The 23896-nt window shown below is 43.7% G+C and overlaps 3 protein-coding genes across 3 annotated transcripts in view; 1 reads left to right on the top strand and 2 right to left on the bottom strand.

Annotated features, from left to right (window-relative positions):
• BFAR (bifunctional apoptosis regulator) overlaps positions 1-10239 on the bottom strand; it is a 28612-nt gene extending 18373 nt beyond the window's left edge. The window contains exon 1 of the mRNA XM_061209938.1: positions 10033-10239. The gene's annotated coding sequence lies outside the window, so the exon portion shown is untranslated. The remainder of the gene's footprint in view (positions 1-10032) is intronic.
• Positions 845-9341, bottom strand: LOC133104214 (tricarboxylate transport protein, mitochondrial-like). The gene is given in 4 exon segments (XM_061209859.1): positions 845-1120; positions 1122-1798; positions 3230-3355; positions 9206-9341. Coding segments are annotated over 4 exon segments (1215 nt in total).
• Positions 10240-13705: 3466 nt separating the features above from the next.
• The window catches only part of PARN (poly(A)-specific ribonuclease), a 159236-nt gene continuing 149045 nt past the window's right edge, over positions 13706-23896 (top strand). The window contains exons 1-6 of the mRNA XM_061207987.1: positions 13706-13832; positions 14239-14316; positions 17018-17097; positions 17573-17640; positions 17726-17807; positions 22492-22552. Coding sequence (XP_061063970.1) covers positions 13814-13832; positions 14239-14316; positions 17018-17097; positions 17573-17640; positions 17726-17807; positions 22492-22552 — 388 coding nt within the window. The 5' untranslated portion in view covers positions 13706-13813. The remainder of the gene's footprint in view (positions 13833-14238; positions 14317-17017; positions 17098-17572; positions 17641-17725; positions 17808-22491; positions 22553-23896) is intronic.

The following is a 23896-nucleotide window of genomic DNA, read 5'->3' as shown; positions in this document are numbered from 1 at the left end:
CCCCTCGATGTTGCCTACCAGGTGACCCCCAAGGACACACCCTCCAGCTGACCCTGCAGGATCTTGCCCCCAGGCCACAGGCAAGGCCTGGATGGAGGCCGGATGTTCCTTGGCCTGGTGCCAGACCTCCCAGAGGGCTGACACTGTGGCCACAGCTCGCTTGCCCACCAGTCTGCCTGGCCCCGATAGCGTCCTCGGGTGAGGAGTGGGCCTGCCCTTGGCACAGGCGTGGCCACCACTGCCCACCCGCAGGCGGGCTGACACAGAGACAGGAGGCTGCAGCAGGACCCGGTTTATTCTGCCTGGCAAGGGTGGTCCTGAGAGTGCCAGGTGCCACCCTGTCCGGGGCGGAGGGAGGGCCCAAGGGCTGGTTAAGGCCAGTGGCGGGAGACGCGGGGGGATAGGCAGCCCCTGGAATGCAGTGAGGCCAGGCTGAGGCCCGGAGGCAGCTGTGGTAGGCCAGGGCGATGCCCCTGCTGCCCGGGGTGGAAGGCACCGGGCTGGGGCCAGGCCATGGCTACGGGGCCATGACCCAGGCCACACGGGCACCCCGGGGTGTGGGGCACAGGGTCACAGGACACGAAACATGAAACACAGGCACACGAGTAAGCACGTGGACAAGTGCGCGCAGGTTCACAGGCCAGAGGAACACCCGGTCTCAGCTGGACACATGGACACCATGGTGGTGTCATACAGACCACAGGGGACCCATGGACTTGACGGCCACAGGGGACAGCCCTGGGCCATGGACTGCGAGGGACAGGGGAAGGGGGCCTTTTGGCAGGACTGCACTGGAATCGCGAGAAGGGGGCGCTGGGGGCAGCCCATGTGCAGACCCCGGGGCTCAGTCCGTCTTCCACACTTTGTTGAGCAGCTTCACCACCTCGTCGTAGATGACGAACACGATGGCCACGTCCAGGCACACCCGGCCCAGGCGGGGAACGGTGCCCTTGTAGAACGCCTTGGGACCCTCGTTCCTCAGGATCTGCAGGCCGCGGTCCCACATTTTGCGGTACTTGTGAGCCTCCAGGCCCTGCATCCAGGTCTTGATCATGTCCAGAGGAGTGTTCCCACGGACACTGGCTGTGCCTGTGATGGCTCCAAACACACCAGTGATCAGAAGGGTTCATGGGCTTGTTGGGGTTGTCCCCTTGGTACCAGCTGTGCAAGGAGGTCACGACGAAAAAGAGAATGGCCTGGTTGGATCCCTGCTTCAGCACGGTGGCCACGAGGCCCTGGTACGTCCCCTTCAGCCCTCGTTCCCAAACAATCTCCCTGACCCCGTGGAAGAATCCTCTGTATTTGGGGCTGGGGGAGGTCTGGTCATGGATGAACTTTACCTTGATGGTCTCCATGGGGCACACGACCACCACGGCATCTGCCACACCGGCGCCCAGGCCGCACTGCAGCCCGCGCGTGCTGTCTAGCCGTCCCTGGGCGTCCCGCATGTGGTTGCTGAGAAACTCGAACATCCCGAACCGGACGGCCGCCTTCGGGATGCAGCCGTAGAGCAGGGAGATGAGGCCGCGGTACAGGCCCGGGACGCCATGGTTGTGGACCGTCCGCCGCACGCAGTCCCCGATGCCCTGGTAGCGCGGCGGGTGCAAGCGCTCGTCCAGCTGCAGCTGCGTTTTCACGTACTCGGTGGGGAAGGTGATGCAGATTTCGATGTCGCCTGCCAGGATCGCCTTCCCCGGGTATGTGACGGTGGCCTTCCTGGGCGCGGGTGCCCCTGCCGCCAGAGCGTGGGGCGCGGCTCTGGCGGGCGGGGTGGGGGGACCCGGGGGCGGCCTCTCTTCTAACAGGGGTTAGAAGAGATGGGCTTGAATTGGGTGCTGTTCTTGGTGTTTCCTGGGGAGCAGTGAGTGATATACCTGGAGATACAGGTCTGATACAGGGTCTTGTGTGCCTGGTTAATGAGAGGTGGGCAGATGGGAGCACACAAAGGTTTCGGAGGCATTGAGATCAGCAAAGCTGTCCTTGAGAATGATAAATCTCATCAGGAAGGCGGGCTGGGCTGGGACAAGGTAGAAGTGAGGTGCTGTCACTTCTGAGACTAAGGTGGCAAACATGAAAATGCAAAGAAAGGGATCAATCTATCCAAGAGATGTTACAAAAATCCTTTATGGGCTTTGGTGATTAGAGAGCAGAATGATCAAAGATGTTGTCTAGGTTCTAGAACTGGGGAAGAAGAACAGTTCTGCTGATAGAAATGAGTCACTGTAAACAAACGGAGCCCAGCTTGAAGAGAAGTAAGTTGAATTTTGGAAAAGTTGAGTTTGCGGTGATGACCAGATCTCCAGGTAGAACTGTCTAGTGAGCAGGTGGAGATCTGAAACTGGAGCTGGGAGTTAAGGGGGAGGCCAAGTGTATGGATCTCGGAGTCATTTGAAATGACAACATATATGGAAATTAATTTCTCACAAATTAACCTTTTAAAACTAGAATGCACGAATAATTCTTAGTTTACCAGATCTGAAAGTTTATTTCTCGTGAGAGAAAACAAATCACACGCAGACATCAGAAGTGTATTTTATAAGTCATGTTTTGGGACTTCCCTGGTGGTCCAGTGGTTAAGAATCGCCTTCCAATGCAGGGGACGCAGGTTCGATCCCTGGTTGGGGAACTAAGATCCCACATGCCGTGGGGCAACTAAGCCCGCGAGCCACAACTACTGAGCCTGTGCACTCTAGGGCCCGCGTGCCACAACTAGAGAGAAGCCTGCGTGCCTCAACGAAAGATCCTGCATGCCACATAAATAAATACTAAAAAAAAAATGTAGAGGGAACAAAACATTAAGGATCTACTTTAAAAAAAAAAAGTCATGTTTTGAAAAGCTGAGGTGGCCACTAACTGTTTTTTAATTGTCTTTGACAAACTAGAAACTGCATGGACTTTGATTACTTCTTAGGAATCTTGCTCGTTTCATTTTACCCTAAATTCAAAAACTGGACGTTAACAGAGAAAGAATGCACAGCTTAACTGAATTCAGCTGATCTCTTCTGCTATTTCTGTCTGTAAGTATTTGGGTTCTTTCCATTAAAGAAAGCAGTACTTTTAGAGAAGGAAAGTGCCTCTTAGGTGATAAAAATCTAGCTCAGATACTAGAGTTCCAAGTTGTGGCCTTCTGACTTGGATAAACACACCCTCCTGCACTGGCAATGGTTAAAGGCTTCTTTGAGAAGGCCCAATGTTCCTCTGAGGATGTTTACAACTGTTCTCTACAAACTTGGCACACACACCAGCAGGTTGGAGCTGGTTCGCTGGCTGAGTGTCTTCACAAGGAAGCACATGTTGTTAGAACACGCCCGCAGCCTACTGCTCTTTCCACCTTGTCGCAAAGCCTCAGAGAAGACTTGGGGGACATGGTTAGGACAGGGGCGATGAAAATCATTCCATTCCCACTCCCAGTGCCCTGTTCACATGGAGACACTTTGGTCTGTGCTTAAACATCACATGAGGGCTTCCCTGGTGGCGCAGTAGTTAAGAATCTGCCTGCCAATGCAGGGGACACGGGTTCAATCCCTGGTCCAGAAAGATCCCACATGCTGTGGAGCAACTAAGCTCGTGTGCCACAATTACTGAGCCTGTACTCTAGAGCCCGTGGGCCACAGCTACTGAGCCCGCGTGCCTAGAGCCCGTGCACCGCAACGAAGAGTAGCCCCCGCTCGCTGCAACTAGAGAAAGCCCGTGCATAGAAACAAAGACCCAATGCAGCCAAAATATAAATAAATAAATTTAAAAATAAAATAAAATGATGGCTGGAACACCACATAATTGAAGAGCACAGCGAGACCACTGGACTGAGTCACTCTGAAGAGCTGCAGTTTCTGAAAGTTGAAGTTGTGTCTCCAACTGATGTCCGGATTGGCACTTCAGGGTGTCAGGGCACACTCTGAAATCACTTGCCAAGCTTGTGTTTGTGCACACGAGTGTTTTCCTGAAGGAAATCTATAGTTTTTATTTGATCTTAAAGGGGACCAAGACCCAAATAAGGTTAAGAATCATTGTTTATCCAGTGGGATAAGGGCTTTCTTAAAGCACCCACCGCCCTGGCTTCCTAGAGTGCCTGTAATGAACCCAGGCGAGACTTTTCACAGCATGGCTGCATTATTGTCAAGAGCAGCCACCCTCCGGACCTGGCAGTCTCAACAGCGGCAGCCACCGCTCCTCGGTGGCGACATCTAGTCTTTTTCTTCACGTGGTGCTTCTCTTTCTGCCCCTCCCCCTTGCTCTCTCTTCCTTTCCTCCTCTTCCTTCTTCTCTTCTTTTCTATTGAATTTGGTGCCAGCATTTTAAAAAATCTCATTTCACATAAAAACCCAGATTCCTGGCTGCTTCTGAAAATCAGAAGATCTGGCAACACCGGGCTCTCCTTTTGTGCGACAAGAATCAGCTGAAGCTGAGTATCTGAGCAGCTGCCCCCTTCACACAGGGCCAGCTGGCTCCAGTTTGCTGCAGTCCTCACCCAGCTGGTTTCCTCGTTTCCATGAGCTGCCTGACCCCTGTGGATGTTCGTGTTTTCACAACCTATTCCATAAGGTGATGCCTGCAGGGTCTACCGATGAGTGTATGACATTTCTAGGTTGACTGGCCTTAGGTTAGAAAGCTTCTGGAGTTCTATAAGCTTACTTATTGCTGAGAAAGTGATTGCTTATGAGGTTTCCCACACACTTTTCTACATTACCGCTTCTATTCTGCTTTAGCCTCAGAGGCTCGGTAGATTGTGTGTGTGAAAGGCTGTGGATGAACCTGAGGGCAGGGGCCAAGTCTAAAAATTCTAAGTCAGCTTTATTCTCATCATATTCTCACGGACCTAGCTCAAAATGAGTGAGAGTCCGGGGGTTTCCTATTTATCAAATATTTCAGTAGAGGCCTTTAAAACACTTATTTTAATTTTTTGGACGTATTACTTACTTCCTGCTTCTGAGAGACAGTGTAATGCATCTCAGTTTTAAAATCAGAAGACAGGTTCTGATTCCCAGCTTCACTACGAGCCACGAGATCACAGGCAAATTATTCATTCTCTCCAAGGCTCACATCAGCATATAGAAGCAATGGGGTTACTGCTCCTGATCTCACAGGGCTGCCCTGAGCGTGAAGAGCACAACTCATAGGAAGTGCTCAATAAACGTGGTCCCTTCCTCCACAGCACGTTCCAGTGGGTGACATTTCCCAATCCATACAAGTAAGGAATCCCTAAGCTGGTGGTTCTCATGCCCATGCCATATAACCAATAACTTCCGCTACCATGTAACATTTATTTATTTATTTATTGAAATGACCATTTGCTTTTATTGCAAGAGACATGGACACTTTTTATTTTATTTTTTTTGGCTGCGCCACACAGCCTGTGGGATCTTAGTTCCCCAACCAGGGATTGAACCTGTGCCCCTTGCAGTGGAGGCGTGGAGTCCTAACCACTGGACCACCAGGGAATTCCCGACCACGTAACTTTTTAACACCTGGAGAGATATTACTTCCAGAGGAGCACACCATCTCTAAAGTGGCAATGTCAAGAAATGGCATAAAATCTTAGAAAGCATTAACGTGTGAAATATGACATGAATATGCACATATAAACAAACTGTACAGCTGACTTTTTCTAGAATGTTCATGGGTTAGGTCTGTTGGCACAACTGATAGGAAACAATTATCACAAGATATCTATCACTATGACCCTATGTATGTTCTCCCAAAGAAATACCTAACTGACACGGTATAGTTATCCGAAAATCCATGGGACAAAAAAAAAGGGCTGGGACACATATACTGTCCCAATAATTCTATGTAACTGAAGATCCTAGAATGAATTTGGCTATTTTGTCCCTGGAAGGAAAGTTGTTGGTCAGGTGCTTATCTGTGGATTTATCCAGAGGGTTATTCTCCAGGAGGAGGCAGGGGCACTGCTGTAACCTATTTCATTGTTTAATTACTCAACTCACATTTAAGAAAATTAATATAATAATTTTTATTGAGTTTATCAAAGAAGATTGCATTAATTCTGAGTTTAAGAATTTTTATACCTTAGCTTCTGAAGACTTCATTATGTGATGACTGTTAACTCTTTAGAAAGTGTAATTATCAAGCTGTTTGGTTCAGTGTTATATAATTATGGTTCTATCTCTTCAGTCAACAAAACACTGATTGTGACTATAATACATTCCTAACGTTTTAGGAATAATCCTTTGAAGAGCTAATTTATTGGGATTCCAGACTGAAAAATATGATCTCAATCACTTCTTACCAGAGATGTTCACTGCAAGAATAAAAAGATTTTGGCTTTAGATGGGTCTCTAGTTAGGTTATTTCTTCTCATTACATATTACCCGACAACAGAGAATAATGACAATTGCTGATATTTACTGAGCCCTTACATAATGTGAGAGGCACAACAATCTTATGGGATAATTATTACTATCATCTCCATTTTACTGATGAGAAAATGGAGACCTAATTAGTATAGGACAGAGCCAGGTTTTGTTTGTTTTTTTAAACAACAACAACACAATTCTTTTTTTTTTTTTTGGCCATGTTGCGCAGTATGCGGGATCCCCAACCAGGGGTCGGACCCATGCCCCCTGCAGTGGAAGCGTGGGGTCTTAACCCCTGGACCACCAGGAAATTCAGAGCCACGTTTTAAATGATGGTCTGACATAAAGCCTGTCCTCATAACACTACGTTGGTCTAGGCCACATCATAGAGGGGCCACTGCGAAGCTGAGAAATCCAAACTAGAATCTGACATCACTGCATTTTGGAACATGTGAACTCCAGCTTGTGGCTGTTAGGGTGAGCATGCTGTTCCTCATATGCGATAAATAAGCAGAAATATTCACAAGAGAAATAGGGGTGAGGGTGCTTGGGTGAACCCCCATTTCTGGCACCCCCCCAGTCCACCCCTGGGGATACCACTATAAACACTAGCAGAATGCTACAGACACTATCAAATGTCCAAAGAGGGACCACCCATTTCTCGTGATTATGAGATAAAAAGAAATGTGTCCAAATGTAAGCAAGGCAAAGGTCAGAAACGGCAAATAAAACAGAACATGGTATGTACTTCTTGCAGGTGGCGGAAGCTGGCTTTCATTAACTTAAGAGAAGCATTTCCAGGCTCTTACTGTATAAAACTTTGTGTTTTTCCAACTCCAACTGAGTGGAGTTCCAACTCCAACTCCAATAGACAAAGCTTTGTCTATTTTCCAAGAAAATAGACAGATTTTCTTTCTAGACAGGGTCAGAAATCACTAGGGCAAAGGCAGCATGCTAGCTCACTGGACACTGACTAGCTGCCTGCAATTTGAGACCCTGTGATTTACTGCCTGTGAGTGGTGCTGGGCAAGACAAGAGCACACGGGGAAGTGTGTCCTGGTCTCCCCTCTTCCGTGTCTGCTCTGTGGCATATATTCAACGACCTATCTCGTATGAAACACTGGAGATGCCTAATGACTCAGAAAGTGATCAAAAACTACTGGTGGTTACCAGTAACCCACACCTTAGCTATCGGGTTTTAAACTATTCCCTTACAATTCACACATTCTAAACTAACGAATCCTTTTCAGGTTTTGCACACTGATGGTTGAGTAGTCTTTGCCTCTCTGACCAAATTCTGAGCTCCTGAAGGTCAGGAACCAAGCCAGAGAATTCTATCATTGTACCTGAGAGCAACTGGCACAAAGCTGAGTTCTAGATATTTGTAGCTGAAAATCAAATCCACAAATCTTTGACTTCTTTCACAGAAGTTTCTTAGAACTTCCGTCAGAATCACCTGGGAAGTTTGGTGAACTCAAAGATATTTGGCAGACAGGCCCAAGAATGTTCATTTAAACAAGCCCCTTAGAATATTCTTATGTACATGGATGTTTGGGAACTAGAGAGCTGTTACATACAAATAAACACTTACATGCCTAAGTATATGTGTCATACAAGGTATAGGTGAGATATTAACAAAATCAAGTTTAAATAACAGTTGCAATCTCATTTCCTCTTCTCTCTAGTCCCTCCTCTCGCCACTGTCTGAATCATCCTCCTGGAGCAAAATTCTGATCAAGTCCTTCCTTTGCTCAAAACCTTCCCAACTGTGAGAATATAAAACCTATGGTCATAAGCTTGTCATTTAAGAATCTTTATGGCCCAGCTGCAATCAACATAACTTTTTAACTAAGAGCACAAACTCTGGGGCCAAAACGACTGAATTCAAATCCCAAAGCCTGCAATTATTAGTTGTGTGACCTCAGGCAAGTCACTTAACCTCTCTGTGCCTCAGATTCTTCATCTGTAAAATGGGAATATGAGTAGGACCTGCCTGATAGGGTTGTTGGCAGGATTAAATGAATTAATGCATGCACAGCACTAAGAATAGTGCCTGGCACATAGTAAGTGCAAAATAAGTGTTAGCTATTACTATTATCCTGATTACCTCCTACTCTTCACCTACTCACACATTATACTCTAGTCCCACCTATTAATTCCTGCTCCTTGGGCATTTTTTCATATCACCCTGTTCCCTCCATCTGTAACACAGCGCCACACCATCTCTGGGTCAAGTGTCCAACTGACAAGACCCAATTCAACTGTCACTTGAAAATCTTTAATAACTAACTCCCCTCATAACCCAAATTAATCTTCCTGCCTCTGTGCATTAGTGTAACTTTTATTTGTGCATGTTTTCTTATCTCCTAGACTATGATTTCCCTAGAGAGGGTGGTATAGTTGAAACAGTATGGTGTTAAAGGTTAGACAGACCTGGGTTCCAAACCAGATCACGTTTATCTGCTCTGAGCCTCCTATTTCCCATTTATAAGTTCAGGATAATAACACCTCCTTTGAAAGAGGCTTAAATGACAAATTCTATCTATAGATATTCAAAAAGTCTGCTGTATGATTGATTGGTATTATTAATATAATTATTAATAGTGGTATTTTTTTAGTGCCAGCTATGTAGGTAGTACCAGTGCCAAATACTGGAGCTTAAAAAAAAAAAAGACAGAACTGCCCTGGAGAAGCACAATTTTTCCATCAAGTTTATGGAGATATGGGTTTGTATATCCCTAGGCTGGCTTGTTTACAAAATAGCTGTGACAAGAACAAACAAAACAACCCAACCCACACGTGCACTCTGCGTCAGCTCTGGGGTGCGTCCGGGGAAGACAGCAAAACTCCTTTCTATTGACGTTTCAGAGAGTGACATCAAGACCACCTACAAAGGGACCGACCAATGGGCTTCGGCGGGGAGGACCCAACGGGGACTGCCGAGGGCATGACAGCACCTGGCTCTTCCTCCTCCCCACCAAAGTTGGGGCGCCGCCTTCTGCCCGCCAAAGATCCCCAGTTTGACATGCCCTGACTCTCTTTTGCCTTTTTTTCTTTTCTTTTTTTTTTTTTAAAGAAAACTCCCTTTTGCAAAAAGTCCAGATTTCTGAGCCGTGAGCTCAGAATCACAAGAGCTGGGACTGTCACTCTGGGATTTCACTTTCCCCTTTCTGTGCGTCCGTTACCCTCTTTTAAAACTAGAGCAATTGTTCAGCCTTGGGGCTGGAACGTGCCCGGCCAGTCAGACCTGAAGCCCAGCCTGGCGTCTATCAGAAGCCTGGTCAATTCTGCACGCGCTGTCTAGGCTGCGACCCGCGCTCCCGGGGGCGGGCGCCCCGTAGTCTCCCTCCAAGGTGTGTGGAAGCGACGTACCCTCCCTCTCGCCCTAGGGAGATCCTGGAACTACAGGCTCGGACTCTGACCCTGGAGGGGACACAGGTGAGGCCAAGAGACCGGCCGTGCCGAGGTGGGCTCTCGGTAAGGGATGGAGAAGCTGGCCAAGCGGGGGTCCACTCCCCGAGGCCAGGACCGCGGCTGCTCAGGACCGGGGCTGCTCAGGACCGGGGCTACTCAGGACCGGGGCTGCTCAGGACCGGGGCCTGGGAGGAGAAAGCCCGCGCACCGCTCGGAGCCCGTCCTCCACATCCGCGGTCCACACCCCGCCCCCAAATCGAGCCCGGGCCGCCCCCTGGCCATCCTCCGCCAAACCGCTGCTTACCGCCGCGCTCATCCCGGGGCCGAACTGGCCATCGACGCCCGCCTGGACCCCAGCGTAAGCAAAGGAAGAGGTAACGGCTGCACTTCCGGAAGTAACCTAGGACTGACTGCGGAGGAGAGTGCCCCCGGCCCGCGACCATAGAGGAGAGGCTGCACTCGTTCCCTAACCCCCTCGACCCCGCGCCCTCCCCGCTGCCTAGAGCGGCCACTCTTGGGCCGGGGAGGTCCGCGCAGGCGTACTACCGCCGGTCCCGCCCCTTACTCTTGGACGCGCAGACCTTGAGCCAGGGCTTTACACCGAGAAGGTGAGGCTGTTGTGGTATTTGAAACTCCAGGGTGGCTGTTATTGTATCTGCAGGAAACAGCTTTGCCCGGAAATTAAAATTATATTACAAGACCGTACTGTACTCGCCACAATTTTTTTTCCTTTACATTTTATGCAGAAAATCAGAGAACCATGGCTAGATTTCCATTTGCAGTATTAAGAAGAATCGGAATTAAAATGACTTTCTTATCACCACGTTTTTTTTTTTTTTCCCCAGCGTCTTGGTTCGTTAAGAATTCATGAGGATTACCTGTTTTAAATCACTGGCCTGGAGATTGTTAAATCGATAATTTGGGATGATTATTTTTTTCTAGCAATCAAATGGGCAAAGAGTAAAAAGATTGGTAATGTTCTGTGCTAGTGCCGGGAGTGTATGACTCATTTTCTGGAGGATAGTCTGGCAATAGGTATCAGCATATTTTTAAAAAATTGCCGTGGAAGATACATAACAAAATTTACCATTTTAACCATTTTCAAGTGTGCACTTCATTGGCACTAACTGTATCCACATTGTTGTGCAGTCATCACCACCATCCAGGACTTTATCATCTTCCAAAACTGAAAGTCCATACCCATTCAACAATTACCAATAGTTCCTTCCCCAGCCTCTGGTAACCACCATTCTACTTTCTGTTCAAGAATTTGACTACTCTAGGTACCACATATAAGTGGAATCATACAGTGTTTGTCTTGTTGGTGACTGGCTTATTTCACTTAGCAAATGTCCTCCAGGTTCATCTACTTTGTAGCATGTGTCAGAATTTCCCTCCATTTAAAGGCAGAATAAAATTCCATTGTAGGTATACGTGACATTTTGTGTATCCATTCATCTGATGATAGATGCTTGGGTTGTTTCCACTTTTTGGCTATTGTGAATTATGCTGCTATGAACATGGGTGTACAAAAACCTATTCAAACCTCTACTTTCAATTATTTTGGGTGTATGCCCAGAAGTGGAATTGCTGCATTATATGATAATACTATTTTTAATTTTTTAAAGAAGGACCATACTGTTTTCCATAGTGACTGTACCATTTTACATTCCCACTAGCAGTGCACAAAGTTCCAATTTCTTACCTAATAGGTGTGAAATGATATCTCACTGTGGTTTTGATTTGCATTTGTGATGTTGAGCGTCTTTTCATGAGCTTGTTAGCCATTTATATCTTCTTTGGAAAAATGTTTAAGTCCTTTGTCCATTTTTAAATTGGATTGTTTGTTTTTGTGTTTCTGAGTTGTAGGAGTTCTTTATATATTATGGATATTTACACTTTATCAGATATATGATTTGCAAGTTTTTTCTCCCATTCTGTGGGTTGCCTCTTCACCTTGCTGATAGTGTCCTTTGATGCACAGAAGTTTTTAATTTTGATGTAATTCATCGATTTTTTCTTTTGTTGCCTATGCTTTTGGTGTCATAGCAAAAAATCATTGCCTAATCCAACATCATGAAGCTTTTGCCCTATGTTTTCTTCTAAAACCCTTATAGTTTTGGCTCTTACATTTAGATGTTTGATTTATTTTGAATTAATTTTTATACGGTGTTAGGTAAGGTTCTAACTTCATTCTTTTGCATGTGGATATTCAGTTTTCTTAACACCATTTGTTGAAAAGAGTATCCTTCCCTCACTGAATGGTCTTGGCATCCTTGTTGCAAATCATTTGACCATATATTCAAGGGATTATTTGGGGGCTCTCTACTCTATTTCATTAGTCTCTATGTCTTTATGTCAGTACCACACTGTTTTGATTACTGTAGCTTTGCAGTAAGTTTTGATATTTATTGAACTTAAGTTACTTAAAATTTAAATTTAAGTGGCCATATGTGACCAGTACTTTCCATCTAGGACTTTTAAAGCTGATACTAGAAGGCCGAGAGACATTTCAAGTTTGAAGTTTGACTACTTGTCATATTGGTTTTCACATTTACTCTCTGCTGCTCACACTAGGAATAGTGGGCCTAATTAACTATATATAAATTTCCTTTGAATGAGTAGAGGAAAATGGACTTGTGGCACCTGGTGGGGAAAATATGGTCACACTCTTACTTGTTCTTTAGGGTTCTTATTATTTTCTTTTGGAGGAAAATGGTTATCTTCTTTTCAAAAAGCACAAGTGGTTCATACTCAGTATTTCTCTCAAACCTAAGGTGTGAATGCAGGGAAATGTGACAGCAGGTCAGAACGCTGATCATATCTTACATTTATTTTTACAGTGCTTTACAATTCACATACATTATCACCACTGATCCTCAACCCTATTTAGTGGATGAGCAAATCGAGGTTTAGGAAGATTGAATAATTCCAGACCTAATAAATGGCAGAGCTAGCCTTTGAAAGCAGATCTTCTAACCAACTTTCATAGTAGGCTTTTGTGAAAGACCAAGGTGAATTCATTCACTCAACCCACGTTTATCGAGCATCTAGACGTGTCAGCAGTGTCGTAGGCTCTGGGAATCAACTGCAAACCACAGACCAACATAAAACTCCATCAGGCAAGACCTAATCTGTTTTGCCCACCATAGTATTCCCAGTAGCTAGTGCAGTAGATAAAGGTCTCAGGTTTGCGTTCCCCGTCACCTCTGTAAGTAACCCTCTTTTCCATTGTTCTTATTGCAGCACCCTGCTCTTTCTCTTCACAGCAAACTTTGGGTTTCCAAGTGGCAAGTTCGATTCCTGCCTGACTTTCCCCTCTTCCCTCAAGTTACGCTCCAGTGGGAGCTTGTCTTTTCTATTCCTCACTGTATCCCCACTCCTTTCAGGGTGCCTGGCACATAACTGGAACTCAAGAAATAGTTATTCATCAACTGGATGGATGTCATGTCACTCAAACTTCTGAAGTAAATGGCCCGGGCTTCCCTGGTGGTGTAGTGGTTAAGAATCCGCCTGCCAATGCAGGGGACACGGGTTCGAGCCCTGATCCGGGAAGATCCCACACGCCGCGGAACAGCTAAGCCCGTGCGTCACAACTACTGAGCCCGTGCTTTAGAGCGCGCGTGCCACAACTACTGAGTCCATGTTTCACAACGGCTGAAGCCCACGTGCCTAGAGCCCGTGCTCCTCAACAAGAGAAGCCACCGCAGTGAGAAGCCCGCGCACCGCAACGAAGAGTAGCCCCCGCTCCCGCAACTAGAAAAAGCCGGCATGCAGCAACGAAAACCTAATGCAGCCAAAAATAAATAAATAAAGTAAATTGTCCAAGTCTGGTCCTCACCAGTTAGACCACGCCTTGGAGGACTTCGATAGCCACGCCCCTCCTGTGTCCCGGGAAAGGAACCTAGCCTTGGCCCCGCCCCTGCCATGACGCAGGCACACGTGACGGCGCGCCGGCGCGCGCTGTTTCCGGAAGTCACCCCTGCGGTCTCCGTCGCTGCTGCCTGAGCTGCTGGCAGTGGAACTTCGCGAGTGGAACGGCAGAGGCGGGCCGGACGGGGCCGGGGGCCTGGCCACTCTGCAAAATGGAGATAATCAGGAGCAGTGCGTGTCCGCCGTGCACCTCCCCGCGTACCCGCGGCCCCCCTCACCCGGCCTGCTAGGCCCGGAACACGGCCGGTCTGCTTGGCGGGGCCTGGGGCAGAGGCAGCCCCTCAGGGGTTTGCTCCCCCCTTTTGCGCCTCTTGGGGGGCCTTATTCCTCTCTGGCCCATACACCCTTCGGGGCCTTGTCGTCTTTCTTACCCGGGCACCCCCAGGGCCTTATCCTTCTCAGGCTCGTGCCCCCCGCGGGGCTTATTTTCCGCCCCTGTCTGTGCACCCCTCAGGGACCTGTCCTTCCGCCCTAGGAGACGTAGGAGTTCCCCGGGCCCTCCTTCCTTCCCAACCTAGTAGCCCATGGGCAAGCAGCTAGGCCACTGGTTCTGAGCCTCTTCTCGGTTTCTCCGCAGATTTTAAGAGTAATCTCCACAAAGTGTACCAGGCCATAGAGGAGGCGGACTTCTTCGCCATCGATGGGGAGTTTTCAGGTATCCCTCGCTTGCAAGCTTGAGGCTGGCACCTTGCAGTGCATAGCCAAACCTCCTGCCCCCCTACCTCCTGCTCCCTTGCCCCGGACTTCTGCCTGCTGGCCGCTCCCCCCTGTTTGTAGCCTTGGGCAAGTTGCATGGGTCTCCACGTTTCCTCTTAAACGTTTCGAAAGCACGGAAGAGGTGCGGTGGGTTTTGTGATTGAGTTTGTGGTTGTTGGACCTCTCAGGGTTGCAGATAGAGATTAAGGTTTTGGTGCTGCTTAAAAACTGTTGGATGTGTGTGAGACAGCTTGGGAGTTCGGGTCAGGCTTTTGTGTGTGTGTGGTGAAATACACATAACATAAAATTTATCGTTTTAACCATTTTTAAGTGGTTTTAGAGTTCAGTGGCATTAAATACATTCACATTGTTGTGCATCCATCTCCAACCATCCATCTCCAGAACTTTTTCATCTTCAGAACTGAAACACTCTACCCATTGAACAATAATTCCCAACTCCTCTCTCCCCTCTGCCTCTGGCAACCACTGTTTCTGTCTCTATGAATTTGACTAGTTTAGACATTTCCTATAAGTGGAATCATACAATATTTGTCCTTTGTGACCGACTTAGGGTCGGACTTTTGCAGATAAATGAAGGTATTCCTTTAGGCATTAGTGGAAGTGTTTATTGCCTGCCTTGGCATGTGTGTGCATTTGTGTCTAATACTTTACTAACAGTTATAATTGCAAGGTTTTTTCTTTTTCTCTTTTTGTATCAAAGATATCCACTTTTGGTATAGATAACACTTTTGCTACAAGTTTAACATGTTTCTAAGGCTTCAGCTCTTTCTAAAGGACTCCATGCTGGGGGTAATCTTTGGCTTTAATTAAGTGTGCAGTTTCTAGTTGGAGTCAATTCCCTGGAAAGCTAAGAATTTTCACCACAAGTAATTGTCTCTTGACCTAGAGTATACCTTTGTTGTGTAGATGTTACTCCAAACTGTTGACCAAGACTGTACTCTAACAATAATGCACATCAGTATTTGTTGATGTCTGAGTATGCATTAATCTTTGAAAGCAGCAAAACTTATTCAGTCATAGAGATTGTTTTCTTAAATCATGACTGTTTCTAAACCTGTTTTTTTTTTTTTACTGAATTGTAATTGACCAATTATGTCAGTTGCAGGTGTACAACATAGTGATTTGATATTTTTATACACTATGAAATGATCACCCTGCTAAGTCTAGTTACCATCTGTTAGCTACAAAGTTATTGTTGGCTATGTTATTGGCTATATTCCCTATACTGTGACATTTATTTTATAAATGAAACTTTGTGTCTCTTAAATCCCTTCACCTATTTGGCCTTTCCCCCCACCCCCTCCCCTCTGGCAACCATTAGTTTACTCTCTGTATCAATATCTTTGTTTTGTTTTGTTTGTTTGTTTTGATTTTTAGATTTCACCAGTAAGTGAAATCATATGGTATTTGTCTTTCTCTGTCTGACTTATTTCACTTAACATAATACCTTCTAGGTCCATCCATGTTGCAGATGGCAAGGTTTTATTCTTTTTTATGGCTGAGTAATATTTCTTTATATGTATGTGTATATATATGTATGTATGTGTGTGTGTGTATATATATGTATGTGTGTATATATGGCATCTTCATTATCCATTCATCTATCTTTGGACAATTAGGTTGCTTCTGTGTCTTTGCTATTGTAAATGATGATGTCGTGACATAGGGATGCATATATCTTTTCAAATTAGAATTACTGAAGAAAAAATAATTTTTGTTTTCTTCTGATAAATATCCAGAGTGGAATTGCTGGCTCATATGTTAGTTCTATTTTTAATATTTTGAGGAAGCTTTATACTGTTTTCTGTACTGGCTGCACCAGTTGACCTTCCCACCAACAGTACACGACGGTTCCCTTTTCTCCACATCCTTGCCAACACTTGTTATTTCTTGTGTTTTTGAGACTAGCCATTCTGACAGGCGTGAGGTGGCATCTCAAGATTGCGTTGGCTGTTCGGGGTATTTTGTGGTTCCATACAAATTTTAGGATTATTCTAGTTCTGTGACAAATGCCATGGGTATTTTGATAGAGATTGCTTTGAATCTGTAGATTGCTTTGGGTAATATGGACATTTTTACAGTATTAATTCTTCCGATTCGTGAGCACAGTCTTTCCATTTATTCCCATTGTTTTCAGTTTCTTGCACCAATGTCTTACAGTTCTCAGAGTACAGGTCTTTCACCTTCTTGGTTAAATTTATTCCTAGGTATTTTATTCTTTTTGATGCAGTTGTAAATGGGATTGTTTTCTTAATTTCTGTTTTTGTTACTAGTGTATAGAAATTTACAACAGATTTCTGTGTATTAATTTTGTATCCTGCAACTTTACTGACTTCCTTTATTAGTTCTAATAGTTTTTTGGTGAGGTCTCTATAGTGTTTTCTATATTTGAAATCTATTTTAGACACTGAAACTGCCCATTCTCCAATTGAAACATTCACATCTCTAAATTCATTACTATAGAGTTTAGCTTGGTAGCCAGTGAATTTAATGCTAATTTTGAAAAAATGAAGAAAGGAGCACTTCCAATTAATTTTCATTCATAAAAATATGAAATTATAGCGCCATTGAATAGTTGACTGACATTTTTCCATTAATATTTATTAACAAGTTAAAAACTTTTATTTCTTAAAATCTAGGAATCAGCGATGGACCCTCGGTCACCGCATTAACAAATGGTTTTGACACTCCGGAAGAAAGGTATCAGAAGCTTAAAAAGGTACGTGGATGTGCTAGAAAAAATTTTTTTTTCCCATGTTGGTCCTGCATATGTTGAATTATAGAGGAATATAATCATTAAACTTGTTCATTAACGTCTCAACCCCAGCTATAAAATGGTATTTTAGTGGTATTTAAAACAACAGCAAAAATAATTGTTTGCTGGAAAACATTTTGGGGAAGGTTTAGTATTTTCAGTGTTAATTTGATTTACAGGAAATGTGATATGGTTATTTTAATCATTAGGAAATAGGTTTACCATGATACTCCAGATGGTGGATAGGTGCCTAAGTTGGGAAAAATATTAAGAAATGTATATAAAATGATAATGCGTCTGATAGATAATGTGTAATCTGTTCTAATTGGAAGTATTCTGCCAAAGTTAAGTAATCAGAAAACCCACCTTATTGAGAATACTGTTGCTGATGTCGACTGTAGAGCACTGTTTTGACAGATATTTTATTTCCCTTTTCCAGCATTCCATGGACTTTTTGCTGTTTCAGTTTGGCCTTTGCACTTTTAAGTATGACTACACAAATTCAAAGTAGGTTGTTTTAATAAGTGGTGGGAATTCTTTTGTCATGGCGTAATGTAACCCCCTAAGTCTCCTTTTATCTTATTTTCCCCAGGTATATAACAAAGTCTTTTAACTTCTATGTTTTCCCGAAACCCTTCAATAGATCTTCACCAGATGTCAAATTTGTTTGTCAGGTTAGTAGTATAATTGAGCTTTTTTTCTGTTATGAATTGCTGATGAGACAGTGTGGAAATGTGGAATCAGAATTCTCTCTAAAATTTGGTTCTACCACTAACTTTGCACTTTGGGCAAATCATTTCACCTCTCTGACTTTCAGTTTTAGGGTTGTAAATTAATGACACTCCCATCTTCCCTTTTACTTGAGAATGAGTAAAGGAATGAGATGTAAGAGACAGGCAGATGGAAATGAGAACATGAGCTTTATCATTAGTAAAGCTGAATCTGAGACCATGGCTTTGTAGTGTGACTCTTTTGGGGATTTTTAATGTCTTACCCCTGAATTGAACCTACAGATCAGGACCTTCAGGCTTCTTCCCACCCCATTCTCATTGCACCCATCTCCAAGGGTAGAGCTTTATTTTCTGGAAGAGGAGGGTATGTGTGTATCCTCTTTGAAAAGAGAGAGCCCAAAAGGGGCTAAGCTATATATGTTCAGTTTCTTTTCCCAAGCTCACCAATTAGGAAAGAGAGGGTAGATAAAGACAACTGTTTCCTCCTGAGGAGGAGAGGGCTGACTTTATGAGCCAAGGTAAGGATACAAGGAGGTTCCCCTTTAGAACACCCTGTTCGGTGTTGTAGCTGATCTAGTAGACACTCAGTGAATATCAGTTTCCCCTTTCTGCTCTCTTAATAATCTGATACAATGGATAAGGTGAATGTGAATAAGTGTATAGCGAACGGATATGTGATGAAAGCTGAATGTTGGCCTTTTCTCCCTTATGATCTTATGCCTGAGCTTCTCTCCCTGTAGCAACATTAGTTCCTTTGAGTCTTCCCATCTTTCCCTTTTCCTGCATGTAAGTAGTAATGCAGTTAAGAAAGCCTGGAGGGTAGGCTTCTGAGTGACTGAGTCATGTCACGTTCTTTCTGTAATAAGGCAGGATATAAACAAGTGAAACTGAGCATTAATTGTATATCTAGGGCTGAAGAGAAGGTAATTTTGGTCTTGTAACCTGAATTTTTCTTAAATTAGCAAATAAACCATAGTTGATATTTCTTTACCCTGCAACCAGTTAACAGCTATTTACCAGTCACCTTAGTATAGGATACTTAATTAAACAGTATTTGTAGATTTTCACTGAGAGAAAAATAGGCTCAGTTGGGAAATTTGTATGGATGTAGTTTTCCAACAGTACCAGGAAAAGACAGTTATTTAAAGTGGATTCCATGGCTTTAGCCAGGGGTTAGTCAAACAAATGCAGACAGTGGCAATGAGACACCTTGGGGATGATGCTTTGTTCTAAAAGACCAACACAAACACAGTTATTCTAGGAAATGAATTGGAAACAGATCAAAAGAACCTACCCATTGTACAAAGCCATTCTGGAGCTACACCTGGAACACTTAATGCAGTTATAGTAGCCAGCCACTCCTTGAAACAAAGAAAGACATCACAGACTTGAAGACAGGCCAGAGACTAATGTCTAAAATGGACAATGGGATAAAAATGGTGCAATTCTCTATTCTGGAAAAGCAAAGGCAGAGAAGAGGTTTAGATTCAGTTAAGTAAACTTGTGGATTGTATGGATATGGTAAATGATAGTATCTTTGAATTTTTTTCTTTTGTCCTCCATCTAAGGTGGATTTTGTCTTTAAAATTCTATGATGACAGCAGAGTTGCATCTTATAAGGAACTTACTAGCTTCTGGAGTCAGCGAGTAGGGTGAAAATTGTGTCTGGTCAAAAATCAGTCTTGAAAAGCTCTTATTACCCTTAAAGCAGGGAGAATTTGGGAGCAAAATAACTTAATATGCTCTTTGAAAAATAAGCATCTGTATACATAGTGAGCTGCTCACACTTGGCGGGATATGGAGGAGTGAGCTGCCTGAGAGCCAGGCACGCTCCTGGAGCACGTGCCCGTCCAGTGGGGCGACAGCAGAACTGCATGGCATTGGCATTGTCTTCACCTCTTTTTCTTCTCTTCTCCTTCCTTTTTCTGGCCGAACATCTATAGTTGAATTCATGGAAGAAAATACATACGTGGTCGTGAAAAATCGAGACCCTGCTGCTGTCTATAGAGTAAAGAACGAGTTTCTTTTTTTATCCCGTCTTCCCCATGCCACTGCCTTCCCCATTTCACTCCTTTTATGTCCATATGTACATATACTCTTTTGTCTACATATATATACATAATTTTAGCTTTTTTCTTTAATATACACAGGATTATAATATTCATATTTTATATAACTTGCATTTTCTACTTAACACACTGTCTTCATATTTCATAGTATGGATATGTTATAATTTGTTTAATTGGAGTTTAGAAGTTTTCCAGTGGTTACCTATTTTAAGCAATGCTATAGTCAGCATCTATGTGCAGCATGTCTTGGTTATATGTAGGAATGTTTTTATAGGATAGATTTCCTAGAAGGGGAATTGCTGACTCATAGAGCTTATATATTTAACATTTTGATAGATGCCTCAAACTGTCCTCCCGAGTAGCCGTGCTCATCTTTTGAATCCTGAAAATGGTACATTTAGGACCAACCAAGGATAGTGGTTAGTAAACCACAAATAGATTTTGTTGGTTCAAAGTGTTTTTTCTTTATTTTCTTTTCTTTTTTTTTATACAGCAGGTTCTTATTATCTATTTTATACAAATTAGTGTATATATGTTAATCCCAATCTCCCAATTCATCCCACACCCTCCCCCCACCAACCCCTGGCCGCTTTCCCCCCTTGGTGTCCATATGTTCTTTACGTCTGTGTCTCTATTTCTGCCTTGGAAACTGGTTCATCTGTACCATTTTTCTAGATGGTTTTTTTTCTATATTATGGTAAAAAATACATAACCTAAAATTTACCATTTTAAGAGGCCTTCAGTTCAGTGGCATAAAGTACATTTTTTGGGTGCAACTTAGAGGGTATTATTTGAGTGGAAAGTAAATAGCTTCAAAAAGGGGATAGGTGAATCTCTGACTCTGGATTTTTAAAGAAGGAAGTTAGGATGTTTTGGAGTCTAGTGACAGCAGGGACAAAAATGCCTTTCCATAATCCATCTTTTGGTGCCTCTGTCAGTGATGGAATATTAGGTGGGCAGAGTTATAAGAATACTCAGGCATGGTAGATAAAAAGGCTTGTGGCCCAAGTCAGAAGTCATTGGGTCTGGTTCAGAACAAGATAAAAAGGGAAGATGTGGGCGGGGACTGGTTGCTTATTTGAAACCACAGGAAACCTGGACATGATGGAAAATGATGTGCCTGTACCCACACGTGTTTGTGTGTGTGTGTGTGTGTGTGTGTGTGTATTTGGTAAGGTTGCCTTTTTATACCTCATCATATTTTAAAAAGAATTTGTGTTGGGTAAAAAGTATATATATATATATATATATATATATATATATATATATATATAAAAGTATATACGGTATATGAAACCTTTTAACATAAGATTAAAAAGATAAGTAAGTGAAAAGTTGGAAGAAAAGAAAAATGAGGATACGATTACTGTGTTATGATTAGAACACAGAATTTGTGTCAAAGAAAGTCTCACCTTTTTGTCTCTGAGCTTCCTACCAGCCAAGAATAGGGGGAACACACAATCAGTTCTGTGGCCCATAGGATCGAAATAGGCCAGAGCTCAGGAGGAGTTCAGCTTTCCTCAGACTAGAGACCTCAGAACATTTCCCCTTCTGTTATCATAAAGAAATCACTAATGTAGAAGACCTTGTCTTCAGTGGCATCTCTAAAGAGAATACGGTAATGAGTTTACTGGAACTGGTACAGCGTCCCTCAGCCTAGACTGATGGTATAATGTTAAGTACAGGTCAGGAAGGTAGTTCTATGAGGGGTCAGATGCAAATGACTCAAGTGTGCTGCCCTCTAATGTTCTGACTTAAAACAAGAATAAAATTAGAGAAGCTACAGTGATGTTTCCCACTCTTCAGTCAGTTGAGTAAGAACTTTGTGAAAATTTTCCCATTCTTGTGTAGTATTATTTAATTAATATTTTTACTAACATTTACTTATATTTTTTGACTTACCCTAGGCTTGAGATATGTATTTAATAAATCTCATTACTGGGAATTTTTCTCTATTTTGATCTTGAATGTAAAGAACATCCAATTAAGAGCTTGGGACTTCCCTGGCAGTCCAATGGTTAAGACTCTGCACTTCCAAAGCAGGGGGCGCGGGTTCGATCCCTGGTCGGGGAACTAAGATCCCACATGCCACACGGCATGGCCAAAAAAAGAAAACAAAGATTTGGGGCTTTCAGAATCTAAGTTTAAGTGAATATTGATACCTTATAACTTGCACGTGTTTGCTACCTTAAACCTGAACCTGGGGTGAGATAATAGAAATACATTTAATTTTTATTTATAGTCTCCTAGTCAGTACAGCCACCAGGAGTTTCCTGCCTATTGGGAGAATATATGTTCACTAAGTAAAATTTTCTTAAATGTTGTGAAACAAAGGATATTTGTTTTATAAGCTATAAAGGAGAAGAACCCAGATAGTTTAAGTGAATTAATGGATGATTTGGCAGCCGTGGAGTAGAAATGCCTTGTCCTCTGGCCTTTGGCATGCTGCCTCCTTGCCTGGTTGCCTTTGTTTACTCGCCTGAGTTCTTTCTCTGCTTCTAGTCATACACCTGCCACGAACATCACCGAAATGCATGTTCTGTTTCCTCTTGTTTCAGAGCTCAAGCATTGACTTTCTAGCAAGCCAAGGATTTGATTTTAATAAAGTTTTTCGCAACGGTAAGACTTTGTGTGACCTCTCTTTAGAGCTTGTAAATCTGGATTTGGTTGAGAATTATCTTTTTGTGCCTGCTGTCTGAGACAGGATCTCGGATTCCCAGCCCATCATGTGCAGCCATAGAGTTTTTATTGTGCCCTTTTTTTAAGGGCTGAACTGAACAGGAGAGGAGCTGCTACTTTATTTAGCTCTAAGGCCTCTCACGCTCCTGGTTTCACTGAGTGGAGCTTTTCTGTCGCTGGTGTGACTTGTTTTCCTGTCACACCACCTGGGGGGGAATGCATCCCTGTTTTCTTTCAGTGAGACAAGTGCTACAACGTAGCATTTTAAAAAGCAGCCATATTCCAGTAATACAGAGATGGTCTTTGGAGGAGAAAAGTCTACATAGTCTGCACAATCCTGATGGCTAACTTGCTGGCATGATAGGCTCGCATGATAGGCTGGCAAGCAGCCTGGGGGGAGGGACTACGTCCCTTCCTTATCCCCGGAGCAGAGCACGAATGATTCCTCTCCCATATCAGGGAGGTGACCGTTAAATATTTGATGAACGTTCACCGGAAGTTAGACCACACCAGAGTGGTTTTCCTTCCTCCATTCATTTATTTCCCGAAAAGTATTGGGGAAAGCCTCTGGTTTTCTCAGCAGTATTAAGCACCTGCTGCTCTAAGGTCAATAGGTACTTTTCACTTAATTATTCTTGTAAATTGTATTCATTCCCATGGCGAATGTATTATTGAGCGAGGTAAGAAAGGAGATTTTTCTCAGCAAAGGTTCTAGAACATAGACGTCAGCTAAAGTCTCTTCCCCTCAGCATGATATCCTTGCCGGGCCTGTAGCACCCATGTCATGTTGTTTTTTTAATTGCTTTAGTGGTGCTGCGTCTTCATGTCTAGTGATGATTTTGATTTTTGGAAATACTAAAAAAAATTTGGAATCCAAACTGCTTAACCTGGTGGGTGAGCCAGCTGGGTAACACAATTTGGGTATAATAAAATAATTTATTTGCTTTGGCTCATACCTGACTCTGAAAGCCATTATACACCACAAGTTCCAAATGTAGTTAGAGCCCTATAATGGACTAGTTGCAGAAATCTTTTGAAGGAACTACTTTACCCAGACTCATATGAGTGTGTAATTTCCAGCCTGATGGTTTTATTTTCATAAAAGGAGAGAAACAGCTAAATTGGAGGATGCCTCACTCTCTAGTTTTGTAGTCAGACCTTGTAATATTTTAGTCACAGCTGCATCAGGGCTCCCAGGCCATCTGTTATTACCGAGACTCTAACCCCGTGCTGTTGTAGATGCTCTGTAATTCTGACCTAGACCTTCACTTCTCTTTCTCATCA

The sequence above is a fragment of the Eubalaena glacialis genome, chromosome 13, assembly GCF_028564815.1.
Source record: "Eubalaena glacialis isolate mEubGla1 chromosome 13, mEubGla1.1.hap2.+ XY, whole genome shotgun sequence".
Taxonomy (NCBI): Eukaryota; Metazoa; Chordata; class Mammalia; order Artiodactyla; family Balaenidae; genus Eubalaena; species Eubalaena glacialis.
This window is presented reverse-complemented; position numbering and strand designations above follow the sequence as displayed.